At 33.7% G+C, this 16,206-nt stretch overlaps 1 protein-coding gene across 4 annotated transcripts in view; it reads left to right on the forward strand.

Moving 5' to 3' along the window:
* spaca6 (sperm acrosome associated 6) overlaps positions 1–16,206 on the forward strand; it is a 36,846-nt gene that overhangs the window by 5,502 nt on the left and 15,138 nt on the right. Inside the window, exons 2-10 of one of the 4 annotated variants that reach the window (XM_087285001.1) lie at positions 824–910; positions 1,352–1,433; positions 1,539–1,610; positions 1,799–1,822; positions 5,597–5,674; positions 6,229–6,329; positions 9,089–9,245; positions 9,333–9,498; positions 11,561–12,754. In XM_087285001.1, the coding sequence (XP_087141127.1) occupies positions 1,358–1,433; positions 1,539–1,610; positions 1,799–1,822; positions 5,597–5,674; positions 6,229–6,329; positions 9,089–9,245; positions 9,333–9,498; positions 11,561–11,615 (729 nt within the window). In that variant the 5' untranslated portion in view covers positions 824–910; positions 1,352–1,357 and the 3' untranslated portion in view covers positions 11,616–12,754. 4 annotated transcript variants of the gene reach the window in all.

A 16,206-nucleotide genomic window follows, 5' to 3' on the forward strand; every position in this document is an offset into this window, starting at 1 on the left:
CTTTTATGTAGACTACAGGTGTCCGCCTGCAGTGAGTTTTGCAAGTCTAAAGTTTAAACAAAATGATGATGTTATTTTGACTAATGGCTTCTTATAGTTTTTTTTTTTTTTTTTTTTGAAGCAGAAAGGAGGGATGAGGTCAGGGAGTTCATTCATTCATTCATTCATTCATTCATTCATTCATTCATTCATTCATTTTTTTCGGCCTAGTCCCTTTATTAATGTGGGGTCACCACATCAGAATGAACTGCCAATTTAATCAGCATATGTTTTACGCAGCGGATGTAAAATGTTTTCTCTGTTTAACAACAGTAGGTCAGTGGTAAAATATGACTTTACTTGCGTCAGATTCTTCTTGGTCTTAAAGCCTTTGATGGGCTATTTCCACAATGTATGATGGCTTAGCAGTTAAATAGGACAAATAAGTAATGTATGGGACAAATTCTACATCTTTGTCAGTTGGGGGTGGGTCTTTCAAACCACCTGAACCCTCACGATGGTTGAAATCTAGGGACGACTATTTGGATCTGTATCAGATTTGATAGGCTACTAAAATGTTGTCACATAGCTTCATTTGAGGAAGTGTGCACATTCCCTTTTAGACACTGTAACAAAACATCTAATCATTATTAAAGTCTATTTGGCTTTATTTCATTTATGGTTAGTATAATTAGCTTCAGATAAATTTTCTTGGTCAGGGAACCTGCACTTTAGACTAGTTGCAAAAACTAAGACAGCAATAGTTAAGACATAAAAATGATTAGTCTACGTGTTTCTGTATTGTTGTTACCATTATATTGTTGTTGTTTTATCTTTTTCTCAGGGAGAGGATATGACTTGACGCTGAAGAATATTTTGATGGCTGAGATTATGCCTATAGTAGAGGAATTTGACCAGCAGCTAAATTACGGTAACAGGTTTTCTAATTACCAGTCTAAACAATAACACTGTTTGAGGAAAGACCAGTTAAAGAGACTACAGTGTAAATATTAACTCTCATACACAATCCATATACTAATAGTATAAGTTATTAGCTCTTATCGTAAACTCTACCGGTACTTAGATGGCAACAAAATAAGCAGGCTCAGTTTCTTACACAACAGTCACTGAAAACTGAGTTGTGCAAATGTGAAGCATTTTGCCTACACTTTCCACACCCTTGTTTATGAGATGCTGGTTGTTGTAAAAATGTAAACCTGTCATTTCTAGTGGTTTGACTGCAATATTGTCAGAACAAAATAATTTATCCCTAAGAAAAAACACAGAAACAATACAGAATGTTATTTTCTCTGTGAACCATTTCAAAAACAACTACTGGCTTCAGGTGATTTCTTTTTGTTCTGTAATTAAGTTGCCGATGCGCCATTTTGAGGACGGATCTTTTACATTGAGGAGAGTGGAAAAGACAGACAGAGACTGGCATGATACATCAGGCAGAGAAATCTTGATTGGAGGAGACAGATAATCTTTGACATGCACACTTTGAGTAACATTGAGATAAATGGTGCTGTCCTTCTTCCGTCTCCTCTCTTCTTTAGATACAGAGTATGAGTCCAGGTTACAGGCAGCAGCAAACAATTTCATTGCAGCGGCCTCAAGCCTGCCCAGAGGTGAGACTTACATTATAACTTCATTTCTTGTGCCTGAGAAAACATGAAACCTAGACCCGAGCCTTCTACTTCAAACCACAGCCCTCACTTTTTTCTAGTTTTATCACAATTGTCTTCTTTTTTAGAAACTGCAATCTGTAAAAATGCGTTTTTATGTTTTGATTTGTTTTGTTTGTTTGTTTTTGCAGTATCTGGATGTTTGCCCCCATGTGGTGAGTTGTGTCTATTATGAGCTGATCATGAGAAATTCTTTTGAGAAACTTTGCAAAAATTGTATACTGATCTGCTTATTCATTTGTCTTAATATAATTCTAATTATTTTTATTTATTTAATTATTTATTTTAGTTATTTATTGATTAAATACCTAAAATGATATATTTATTTCACATACACACACACACACACACACACACACACAAACAGTAAATAGTACTGTATAGTTCTTTGCCATGATTCTTTGCAATAATATTTTGTTAGATATTTTTCAAGACACTTCTAAACAGCTTAAAGTGTCATTTAAAGGTTTAACTAGGTTAATTAGGTTAACTAGGCAGGTTAGGGTAATTAGGCAAGTTATTGTATAACGATGGTTTGTTCTGTAGACTATTGAAAAAATATATAGCTTAAAGGGGCTAATAATTTTGACCTTAAAATGGCTTTTAAAAAAGTCCAAACTGCTTTTAGTCTAGCCAAAATAAAACAAATAAAACTTTCTCCAGAATAAAAAATATTATCAAACATACTGTGAAAATGTCCTTGCCCTATTAAGCATCATTTGAGAATTTAAAAAATTAAAAATGAAAAAAAAATCAAAGGGGGGCTAATAATACTGACTTCGACTGTATATAAATATATGGTGACGCAGTGGCGCAGAAGGTAGTGCTGTCACCTCACAGCATGAAGGTCTCTGGTTCGAGCCTCGGCTGGGTCAGTTGGTGTTTCTGTGTCGAGTTTACATGTTCTCTCTGCTTTCACGTGGGTTTTCTCTGGGTGCTCCGTTTTCCCCCACAGTCCAAAGACATGTAGTACAGGTGAATTGGATAGGTTAAACTGTCCATAGGGTATGAGTGTTAATGAGTGTGTGTGGTTGTTTCCCAGAGATTGGTTGTGGCTCGAAGGGCATTCGCTGCGTAAAAACGTGCTGTATAAGTTGGCGGGTCATTCCGCTGTGGCGATCCCGGATTACTAAAGGGACTAAGGCGAAAAGAAAATGAATGAATATATATATATAAAATTAATCTTTCAAAACATTCACTGAAAGCTGAGGTGAATTTTCCAATTCTAGAACACAATTCTGGAACATCCATGACCTGTGGGAACCCTGTATATACTGTATTGGGTTTCTTGACTGTTCAATGTCGTATATGGAATTTTAAATAGTCTATGGTAATGGTAAAATAGTTTTAATATTTTATTCCAGACATTGAAAGACGGGGTATATATATATTTTGTCCAAGTCAAGTAATATTAGTGATGAATAATAATAATAATAATAATAATAATAATATTATTAATAACAATATAAATTTTGGGTGTTAAAAAGATGACAGAAAAACTAAATGTAAATTTGTAAAAAAATGAATCTAGCTAACCATTTAAACATTAATCAAAGCACTACAGCGGCCTGTTTTTCAATTAATTAAAGGTAATGGAAATTCCTTTAATTTTTAGTGGTTATTTGGCTTAAACTGGAATATACTGCTGGCTCATCTGAACTTTTTATATTAATATATAAAATGAACTACTGTTCCTCTTTAGAATACATAAAGGAATTTGTTGGATCTTTTTTTATTATTTGTTTAAAGGAGGCTTTTTAGACTTTGCTTTTTATTGAATGTATAAAAAATAGTGTAAAATGTTTAGATTCATTATTGCAATCTCCTTTCTCTGTTGATGCAATAAAATATGGTTGCAAAAAAAAATAAAAAAAAATAGGGTCAGGTTCCAGCTAATATTTTGCAAGAACTGTAAAAAAAGAAAAATGGCAATATCATAACATTCGTTTCATTTTAGCGCTAAAATACAATGAAATATGGAGAGATAAATAATTTTTTACAAAATTACATTGAATCATATTTACACAGTGAGTCCTGAGTTTTCTTGAAGTGCATATTTATAAAATATATTAGGTTCTGTACGATATTGTAAAATGCTGATATTGCTATATTTTGTTTGTCTACAATAAGTATTGCGATAAATATCCCATTTCACCAAATTATACGATATATATAATTTCATCAGAGGACTTAAAAACTGCTGTTTAAAAAGAATTTATTCATTTAGATTGATTGGAATGATTCTGTGGGGAAGTGAGTCATTCATAAATGTAAAAAAAAATGAATTAAAAGCAAAGATAAAAATGAAACAAACAGTGATTCATGGTTTCGGGGCAATCAAATAGCATTCAGGGACAGAATTTGAAAAGTAAAATGCAATGTAAAACTGTCACTGGATCAATAATTCAATAAAAGTATTCTTTATTAAAGTTACATATGGTAAAATTTCTTGTGCCTGAATACTTTCAATGCTGTCAGGGCTTACAAACATGCAAATGAAAAACTTTCACTCCATTTGCAATAACTACATAATTATCATGTGTCCAGAACTGTTTCTCCTGGTTAACTACCATCATAATATGATAACTCATCAATAATATAATAACTCGACATTGCGATGTGACTATTGTGGATGTGCACATTGCGATATCGATGCTGAAACTATACATTGTGCAGCCTTACTATACATCTTTCACAATAAAAATTGGATACATATTTATCCTCTTAAGGCCCAAGCTGTTTTGTGACATGCATTTTTTTTTCTCTTTGCTATTTGTGCTTATTGGAACCTAATTAGAATAAAACCTAAGTATCATCTTTTGATATGATGTACTTTTAGAGAAAAATTATGTCCATATATGTCGACTCGTGGTCCGAATTTCCATAAAACGCAATAAAGTCACCATTGTGTAATAGAATGAAAAACACTTTATTTCTGCCTTGAACACAGCAGGTTTTTTTTTGATTTGTTTAATGCATTAATAACGCATACACACATATTTCTGAACATGTTTTTTTCTAAAAATTATTTACCCATTTTGCCCAATTGAACCAGTTGAAAGTGTTTGGGACACTTTCAAAAAATAAAACATAAGGCATAAAGAGCTAAAATGTGTTGTCCAGGTAAGTTGAAGTCAGAATTATTAGCCCCCCTTTGAATTTTTTTTTCTTTTTTAATATAAGGACATTTTCACAGTATGTCTGATAATATTTTTTCTTTTAGAGAAAGTTGTATTTGTTTTATTCCGATTAGAATAAAAGCAGTTTTAAATTTATTATGAACAATTTTAGAGACATAATTATTAGCCTCTTTCTGCAAATTTTTTTTCGACTGTCTACAAAACAAACCATTAATATACAATAACTTGCCTAATTCCCCTAACCTGCCTAGTTAACCTAATGAACCTAGCTAAGCCTCTAAATGTCACTTTAGGCTGTATAGAAGTGTCTTGAAAAATATCTAGTCAAATGTTTTTTACTGTCATCATGGCAAAGATAAAATAAATCAGTTATTAGAGATGAGTTATTAAAACTATTGTGTTTAGAAATGTGCTGAAAAAAATCTGCTTTTCGTTAAAAGAAAATTAAGGGAAAAAATAAGCAGGGGGTGTAATAATTCAGGGGGCTAATTATTCTGACTACAACAGTATGTGGCCACTAAGCCCTAGGAGGTTAAAGTAATATTCAGCTGCCTTTATTTTTTTAGAAAGAGGATGTTTTGCAGCAATAAGATCATTATATTTGGGGGTCCACAGTAACAAATATCAGGAGTTTTTTTTTTATTTTTAAGTGTAGATAAAACAACATTCAAGATCTTCTCTTCACTTAAGTCAGGCTACATGCTCTTTGGTCTTCAAATAAAGTTGCATTATTTCAAAGTAAAAATGTGTTGTTATTACAATAAATAAGGATTCAACTTTACTGTTTAGGTTTCCAGGTGCAGGGTGCTGTTTATAACTGCGTGACCTGTCAGTATGACTCCTGTGAGTTCCCGCTGGACTGTCCCGGTGAGTCCACAAACTCTCCACATTTGAGGAGCCCACACGTCTCCACATTTCTGTTCAATCTTCTATGATATGTATTTCAGCGTAGCCCCTCACCCACCGCTCTCTCCACACTTGACATGATGGATATGTTATAACTCAACCTGACAGAACCACCTCTGTAATTACGTAACGGCATTTACGCAGCGCAAACATCTCCAGCTTTTAACTTCACTTAAGAGCACGGCGAAGTTGTTAAACGAAACCCTGGGTCTTGACACACTTTCACACATAATATCATTGCGCACAGATAGCCCTGTGGGTCAGCTAAGATGGCAGGCCGTCTCCCACACACCACCGTATTCATTTCCACTCTGCACAGCTACAATTACTGCTCGGCGGATCAGTTCTTCGGCTGCTCGCACTAGAGGCTCGCTTTAAATATTATAATTAGGTAAAAGGTGGGCAGACTGGGCTGCTTCTGTTCTTCTGTTGACAAAAGGCATTCAATTGCAAGGTGAAGTGTTATAGAGTTGAGTCTGATGTACTGCTGTGTGTGTGTGCGTGTACTTTGGCAGGGAAGGAAATCACTGTACAGGAGAACAACAGGACTCAGATGTGGTGTAAGGTCCCTTTCCTGCTGCCTGCAGATGTAGAAATAGTCTGGAGATACGCACAGGTGAACAGAATACCATAGTAGCTGGCAAGGTTTGAAATGGCTAATGTGTAAAACTAATAATATGTTTATAATTAGGCAGTCCTTTGTATTCTGCACATTGTGCTCATTAATGTCAGTAGAAGTTGTTTGTTTGTTTCTTGTATTAATTTTATTCAGACACAATTATAAATGTATTTCAGTTATATACCATTCTTTCTGCAATTTATTGTTGGATTTGATTTGATTTATTTCTAACAGAAAAATCATTCATAAAACAATTCTTTAAACAAAAATACATTTCAACATGGTCAAAATGGAGCGGGATGAAGCACAAGCTTATTATTTTCCCCACCGCTTTACCACACACATAATTCTTCTGTTACTTCAACTTATTTCTTCTTTTACTTATCTCTTCTTTTTACATGAGACATATGAGCTTTACATGAGACAAACATGAGGCATCTTTGACATATTATATGTTTGAATCCATTTGTACTTTTACATTTTATAACATAGACCCAAAACTGCGTAGTACTGCAAACATCCATTAACTGAAATTTCATCAAACCTTTCTCATTTTCTCATTTTATCCATCATTATATTTCTTTATTAATATATATTTATACAACTTTTTAAACTGATTCATATCCTGACATTGTTTGAGAATCTGTTCTAGACTGTTCCATAATTTCACACCACATACAGACTTACACAATTTTTTAAAGTTGTTCTTGTTTTCAACCCCCCTAAAAATTTGGTTCTTCACTCAAAAAATATATTTTTTTGCTTGTTTAAACCACTTTATTGGGACAACCTCATTTTTTATGTTCAGTCCACATAAGTGTTAAGTTAACTTAATCGATTTGTTTTGGGACAACATGAGTGGATTGTGTGGAACCCTGCATTTTTTACAGTGTTCTCTCAGATTATATCTCCCTTGTCTTTCTTCAAAAAACTTTTGTATGCATTTCGGAAGTAATTTATTCCAGCTTTAAACATAAATTGTGCTGTTTTAAATTTAACCAAATCACTTAACTTACTTTAATTGAAAAAAATAAAGGATTTGTATGCTTCAAATACTTGTACTTTTAATTCATCATCCATCCATCCATCCATTCAGCTTCAAACAGAAGTCATTCATTAAAAAAAAAAAAAACATATATATATATATATATATATTCTTAAATATATATATATTCTTCTATTCTATACAGTTGAGGTCAAAATTATTTGCCCTCCTGAATTATTAGCCCTCCTGAATTATTAGCGCCCCTGTTTATTTTCCCCCCAATTTCTGTTTAATGGAGAGAAAACATTTTCAGCACATTTCTTAGCATAATAGTTTTAATGACTAATTTCTAATAACTGATTTATTTTATCTTTGCCATGATGACAGTAAATAATATTTCACTAAATATTTTTCAAGATGCTTCTATACAGCTTAAAGTAAAATTTAAAGGCTTAACTTGGCAGGTTAGGGTAATTAGGCAAGTCATTGTATAACGATGGTTTGTTCTGGAGACTATCAAAAAAAAAAAAATAGCTCAAAGGGGCTAATAATTTTGTCCCAAAAATGTTTTTATTTTATTTTTTTTTTTTACTGCTTTTATTCTTGTCAAAATAAAACAAATAAGACTTTCTCCAGAAGAAAAAATAGTATCAGACATACTATAAAAATTCGTAGTTCTGTTAAACATCATTTTGGAAATATTTAAAACAAGAAAAAAAAATCAAAGGGGCTAATAATTCTGACTTCAGCTGTATATATTCTACTTCAATAAATACAGTCAAGTAGGGCTGCACAATATATGGTTTCATAGTCACATTGCAGGAATCTGCAGTGTAGTGAGAATTAAAGTTGATCAGACATTACAGTTGACAACATAGTGGAGTAATTTCAAATTTTAACCTTCTAGCGAAAGTTTGTTATTTGCAAGTGTTTTTAAGGCCTGACTGTAAGAATTTTGATTTTGCTACAAAAAAAATGTAACATTTGTAGCTTAAAGGTTATTTGTACATAATTACAATGATATAGTGTTATTATTATTATTATTATTATTATTATATAGTGATTAATTAATTTCTGCTTTTGAATAGCCCTTAAATCCCCAAACAATCATAAAACATTGTTTATTTGCATTATTTGTCTGTTGTATTTAATGCTTGTCATTTTAAAATTTGATTTTAGGTAGGCATGGGTCAGTATTAGATTGTGACAGTATGATAACCTTGGATAAAAATATCAGTTTCACTGTATTGTTATTACTGCTCTAAAATATGTTTTTTTTAAGTGTCTGAGTAAAAAAAAAATACCATTTTTGCTTTTAAACACTAAAAACTAATTTTTAGAAAAATTGATAATATTAATTATTAATAAATTTATTAAATATTATTAAATATTAATAATACCGATGGCAAATTTTAATTTAATGTTACTTAAAGATTTTTTTTTTACAATGAATTATTTGTACATAGTCTTATAATCTTTTGGAAGATGCCTGTGTGAGCAATAAAGTTGCTCATTGCATTAAAGTAACTTTAAGTCAGAATTTGCCAGGGGTCAGAAAAATTGTTTAGTTTGTTTGTCTGTTGTTAAATTTGTTTTGTTAGCAAAGTAGTGCATTCAACGTACATATTCTATAATCTAATTAATATGTGATGTGGAAGACAGTACTTGAACTTAAAGTTAGCAAGATTGTGCTAGTACTTTAAAGAACCAAATCCCTGAGTCTTTCTCTCTAACTCCTTCTGTACTCCCAACCTCTGAATTTGATGAACAGGACAGAACGATGCTGAGGGAGCGGTTTGACGATGTGACAGTTGGAGTAGATCCTTTATACTCCATTCCCTCTGCCCGTCCTGAGCAATCTGGAACCTACCAGTGTGAAGTGCTTTCTCAGGAGCAATCACTCGTCCGGCTTTACTTCTACCTCACAGGTGAACACGCACACATACACACACACAAATCACGAGCAGTCACATCTCTGACCGCTGCGCAATAATGTCTGTGCTTTCCTCCCTCAGTGGTTCCTGTGGCACAGACTTATCATGTCCACCTGCAGGATCTCTGTGCTCAGGTTCTTCGTCCAGAACCCCAGTTTCCTCCATCGTTCAGCTTCTGGTTGCCCAGGCCTGCCCTCCTCATCGCCTGCCTGACCGCAACCATGCTGCTGATTTTCCTCAGTCTGGGGTAAATGTCTTCATTTCTTCGCTGTAATTTTTCAGTTTCAACACTCTTTACTGTTTATCATAGAAAATACTTGTCAACCCTGTTAAATTAAGGTTAGTTGAATAAGATGCTTGCTTACTTACTGCCAGGGTCGTTTATATTGAAGTTGAAAGATTGAAAGATATTTAGCTGCACCATGTTGGTGTTTCGTAACATCTCATTTTATGAGGTGAGTAGTTAGCTCAATGCTAAACCGCAGCACCCAGAGGAAACCCACACGTACACGGAGAGAACATGCAAACTCCAGACAGAAGTGCCAACTGACCCAGCTGCGGCTCAAACCAGCAACCTTTTTGCTGTGAGGCGACAGGGCTACCCATTGTGCCACCATGCCACCCATGGATAAGTTGCTTATGTACTGTAAATAATAAGTGGTTGACTTATATTTTTGCTCTGAGAGTTCACTCTAAAAGTCATTTGAACTTAAATCGGCTTGTATGACTTGATAAGTAGACTTAAATTTTAGGGTGATAAGTTTAAATATTTAAGGTTGAAAATATTTTCATGACTTGTCGATCATAATTTTTTGTTAGCAACCAAATGTCTTTAGCCACCATCATAATAAATAGTTACATTTTATTTAGTTCTCATTTTATTACACTTTGACGTTTAATAATCATGGCACCCTTCAACTATGCTACTGTGCTGATTATGAATCTGGTTGGGGTTAGTAGGAAAAATGTACTTATAATCAGCAGAATGTCTGTTGCAGGAGCATTAAAATAAACTGTTAGCAGATCATTAAGCAGACAGTCCACCAATAAATTAATGATTGCTAATTAACTTGTAGTAGAAAATTACTACACTCAGCAGAATCCTTCTGAAATAAAGTCATTCCAACCATGCATTACCAAATTTTCAAAGACCTTTGAATATTTAATTGTAGTCCCTCTGAGTTTGTAATATAATCTTTAATCTACTTTATGTTATTGTAAGTTCTGTTTGACCTTACAGAGATCACTTTAGTTAGAGAATTAAACTTTGCAAGTGTGTAAAACCATCAGAATACACACATTTATTTTTTTTACTATAACTGTAGATAGATATAACCATTTGACATATATGTGAATAAAACTTTATTTTGACATGTATTATAGATACTGAAATTGACACAGTACTCACTTCTCACTTACCAGTTGTACCAGTCATTTTGCAATGCTATAAAAGACCACTAGATGGCAGGATTGAAGAATTAGTATAGCATATTATAGGGATAGTTCACCCAAATTGAAAATTCTTTCATCATTTACTCACTCTTGACTTGTTCCAAACTTTATTAGTTTCTTTTTTCTGTTGAATACATACAAAAGATGATATTCTAAAGAATCTTGGAAAACGGTAATCGTTGACATTCACAGTAGAAGAAACTAATATATAAGTCAATGGTTAAAGGTTTCCAACATTCTTCAACTCTTTTTAATCTTCCTTTGCGTTCAACAGAATAAATTGAAGTTGAAATGAAGTTTAAGCGGGTCATGGCAAAAATATAAAAACACACAGCTCCTCATTAGATATGGTCAAATTCATGAAAGCACCACCAATGGCACTAAAAAGTAAAGGAGACAGTTTACAAATAATGGAACAGTTTGTAAAGGAAACAACACCCTACAATCTGAAGTACCAAACAGAAAATTTTATAATTAAGGAAAATGTTCTGATCAGATACAAATTTGGCAAATAAAAATATGGCACAACAATTTAATAAAACAATGATAAATTGTACCATTTACATACAGGGAATGCATTATTGTTTTAGTATGATTTCATCCATTATTTATTTTCTTTAACTCTGTTAAGAATGTAATAAGAAAATAGTTATGAAATTAATGTCACAATGTAAAAAAAAAAAAAACATTTTAAACAGGCTTAATAATAGACAAAAATCCTTTGTGCACAAAATGATGAATTCATTTTTGAGGGGTTGATGTTTTATTTTTTGTTTATTTTTTTGTTTTGTTTTGTTTTGTTTTGTTTTTCCCAAAAATGTTGCTTACTGTTTTAATTTGTCTCTCTTTGTCCATAGAGCAATGTGTCGGTTATGGTATCAGATTAGGACCAACGTTTCTAATCCAGCCTAAGAAACAATATTGACAGAAAAGAAGAAATACTTGATTCACTGCTAAACACAGGGTGTTTCAACAATGAATGCATTTCTAATTAAAACTGAATGGACTATTCAGAATTAATCTCTTCAAATACTATTAAACAGAAATGAGCTTTTGAAGACTTCAGGGAGAAAATGTAAGAGGCAGTGAATCTGAGCGTATGAATGCGACTTCACCACTACGTTCAGTTATAAAGGCTTCTTTATGCTACTAAATATAGCCAGACATGACTCAGAGTGTAACTCCTTTTACGGTTTTTACTCAGTGTTTTGATGCTGTTGTCCCAACAACCCATTAAGTCAAATCTGGGCGAGGGAAATACTTTATTGTACAGAACTGCAATTTTCCATAATGTTTGTTAGGACAATGTGTATTTTAGAGCTGCAAACTTTATTACAATGTCTGGATTTTATCACAGTGCTTAAGATTTAATGGCCTTTTCAAAAATTCAGAAATCTAAACATGCGGGATTTTAGTGATGACCGTTGATGATTATCATCATTTCCAACAGTCAGATTTCTGTTTTTCGTCTCCTTTGGCACCTCTTACCTCTATTTATCTGCAGTAAGATAAGATGATGTCCGCCAATTCAATGCTGAGGTCATGGCTGTTAAGAGAAAACACCCAAAATAGAAGACGGCTTGGTGTCAAAGTAAAGAGGAAAGTAAGATATTTTAATTCAAAGACAACCTCTGCCCTTGTTTTTGGATTTCTTGTCAGGTGATTTATTTATTTATTTTATTTATTTATTTTTTTGCGTCTTTATTCGATGGCTGTTAGAATGATTATTGAACTACAAAACCAACAACCATCACCCAAAGTCTCATTTGCAACTGTAAAATTATTGGTACATGTGTGATGCAACAAAAAGATTTAGACAGAGACAAAATATGTAGGTGCAAATATTGTTTTATGAAACTTCTATTCTTCTTTCTTGCCTTGATCGAACAATTACAATGTTGTGAAAGTGTAAAATAAATAGCCATGTCTGATCATTTTGTTTCAATGGTTTCATTAACTATTAGATGTGTCATAGAAACTTTGTCTTCAAAGATGTTAAGGAGAACTTTTCTGTTCAGAGTTTTAATAAAAAGAGCTGTTAAAATGTTTAATGTCAGTCGACATGAAATTACTGTGGGTACAGAATTTAATAAAAAAAAGAAAAAAAAAAGAAACACAGCTGGAGTCCCGCAGAACGTGTCTGTAATTGGATGTCAATGAAAAAAAACTTATTATCTGTCAGTTGTAGTCAGAAATATCAAATTCATATTGATCAGAAAAGACTATTAGCATAGTAACATGATAATATAAATATGGAAACCCAACAAAACTTTTTGATAGTTTTTTTTATATTCTAAGGTAAATATTTAATTTAAATGTTTTTTAGAACATTCTAAACTATATTATTAAACTGTATATTTGCTTATACTGTAGGGAGAGCTATCTAGAAGCTATCTATCTATCATTCATTATATTTACAGTTGAAACCAGAAGTTTACACACTCTAAAAAAGGAACATAACCATTTTAAAAAATGTCTGATGGTAAATCATACTAAACGTTTACTAATTTAGGTCCTTTAGGATTATCTAAATGATTTACATTTGCTAAATGCCAGAATAATGAGAGAACTTTTTCAGATAATTTTTTCTTTTTCCCAGTGTAATTTAGCAAATTGTAATCTGTTTTTTTTTTTTTTTTCTGGCTTGTTGATTTTCCCATGTTGTCACAAAAGGAAGCAGTGTGTTTGAGGTTTTCCTTAAATAATATTCTACAGTTGTGCCTCCAATTTACTCAAATGTTGTCAATTAGCCAATCAGAAACTTCCAAAACCTTGACACCATCATCTGAGCTTTTTCAGAGGCATAATAATCTTATTGTATGTAAGCTTGACTTTCAAGAAAAGTTATAGCAATTTCTCAAAAAATCTCTCTCTCATTATTCTGCTATTAAGCATAACAGAAACAAATTTGGTAATCCTAACTTACCTAAAAGAGAAAAGTTTACTCACATTAACATCTGACTTTTTTTAATTGTTATGTGCCTTTTAATACAGTGTATGTAAGCTTCTGGTTTCAACTGTAAGTGAAGATTAAATAAAAATATTCTATCACCATTTCCTACTCCTCCTCTTCCAAACCTGTATAGTTTTAGTTTGAACATATTTGGAACGAGTTTTCAGCTATTTTTGTCTATAAATAAAAGTCAGTTGGTTTTAAAATATTGTTTACCGTGAAAGATGAATGTGGCATCTACTTTTACACCCCTCCAAATCATTGAATTCAGATGTTCCAAGCCATTCCATGCCCACAGGTATATAAATTTAAGCATGCATGCAGATTGCTTCTCGAAAACATCTGTAAAACGATGGGTTGCACTTAGGAGCTCAGTGAATTCAAGCGTGGTATTGTGAGGTACAACTCGAGTCAATCCATAAAATTTCCTTTCTACTACATATTCCACTGTCAGCTTGGCCTCTTCGTTTTAAAAGGAACTTAATGCCAATTCCAATGCTCCCAACTTTGTGGGCATAGTTTAGGAACATAGTGTCATAGTTTAGGAACATATGCTAAGGGCATAGTGTCTTTCTGATCCACACTATTAAACAAAGCAAAGTACTTAAAGACATGCATGAGGGAGTTTGGTGTGGAGAAATTGACTGGCCTGCATAAAGTCCTGACCTCAACCTGAAAGAACATAAAGAGTTAGAATTAGCGCTGTGAATCGGGCTCAGGCACGGTTTACTTGGCCGGCCCTGGCCCGGTTGGAAGAGGTGTGCCAGAGCGCAGTTCATTTGGGCTTTGGCGTGGTACGCTTGTGTGTGAGTGCAAAACGCTCCAAAGCCCAAATCTGAAAGCAAGATGTGACTTTTAAGGGACTGTTTCATAACTGCGTAGTTTATTAAAGACGCAAACCCCTCACTGCACGACAGCTGCACCATCAGCAAACCTCCTAATTCCTGCAGCACATGGACTTTATGATAGTTTATGATCGTCAAAAGTGGCTGATCTGTTCGGCGAAATATTTGACTGCATGTCACGGCATATCAAACGACTTAAACGATATAACTAGAGAAATCTCCATTGTGCTGAGCGAGAGCGCTTATGACCAGCGCATCATCGATGACGTAAACGTGACCAGGCCCGAATGTAATGTGAGCGCAGGCCTTCGGGGAAACGGTAGGGGGGACAAGCGTGCTTTGGCCCGGTTCAAGGCAACTGTACATAGTGTGAGTACACCCTTAGAGCAGAATTAGACTTGTGTGCCAGGTCTTCACATCCAAAATCAGAGCATTTCCTCACAAATGCGCTTCTAGAAGAATGATCAAAAATTCCCAAACACACTTCTAAATCTTGTGAAGTTGAAACAGTTATATCTGCAATGGATGGACCAAGCCACATTAAACCCACTGATTAAGATGTCATCAAAGTTCATGTGCATGTAAAGGCATGTCTTAGTTATATGCGATAAGGATGCAAATATCAGTTAGTTGAATTAAATACCAGTACAGTGAAAGGTGGAATTAGCTTTATCAATGACTCTGAATCATTTGTGGTTGCTATGGTAGTGCAGCTTTGCTGTGGTGAGGCCAGCGTGTGAAAAGTGAAACAGAAATGACAGGATAATGAACATACTGTATGAAGTCTACACTGCACGTCTCTTACTCACACAGCTCTGCTTCCTCTTTTAATCATTGCCACATGTGCGGTCTGGGTCTGCAGACCCTCTGACGCAAGCAGGCGAATGGAGACTGGGTGGGCAGGAGCACAATAATTGCAAACATTTGTTGAGGCTGAAGCGTAATTTTTGCCATGGGCTCACTACCAGTAACGGAGGTTTCTTCATTTTTCTCAAGTGTAATCACGATGAGTGTTATGTCTTTAGGTCATTGTATCTTTATATCACTGCCAGTGTGTATCAAGCCAAATAAAACATGACTAAATAAAACAGAAACTTTTGGTTGGAAAATCACTGGTTAGTGTCAGTGTTGACCGCTTATCAACCTCTCAGAGTTCAGTGAGTAAGAATGATGCAGGGCAGGTCTATTACTGGAATTTAACACGAAATAAGGCAATTTTTTTTACAAACGGAAGTACTAAATCATATTATTGAAGAGCTCTAATTGGTTGTTTGCATCATACCATATAAGATGTGAGTTTTATCTAGTTAAAGGTGCACTCTTACTGTTGCCTGGTGGTCATTTTAATAAGAATAGATGCAATTAGGAAGATCACCTTAAGGTGAAAAAGTTCCCCTACACAGATTTCTTGCATATTTAAGCAAACCTTCAAATTGACAAAGAAAATTTTCAACCACAAAATCATACTAAAATTTTGCTACATTGCTAATATTTTGTTAATTGTTGCTTGTCAAAAAAGTACTTCACAACATCCAGTCGTTTCAATACAAATCCTTACTCGTAATATGGATTTATTAATAGTTACACTAATGAATGTGAAATTTCACTAACATTATCACCACTCTTACATTTGTGCTTGTTTTACAACATGTAAAATTTCACAGAACTTAGTCTTAACTCTGGTTGTATTAAGAATTCAGAAACT

The sequence above is a fragment of the Danio rerio genome, chromosome 16 (genome assembly GCF_052040795.2).
Source record: "Danio rerio strain M-AB ecotype USA chromosome 16, GRCz13ab, whole genome shotgun sequence".
NCBI classification, from domain to species: Eukaryota; Metazoa; Chordata; class Actinopteri; order Cypriniformes; family Danionidae; genus Danio; species Danio rerio.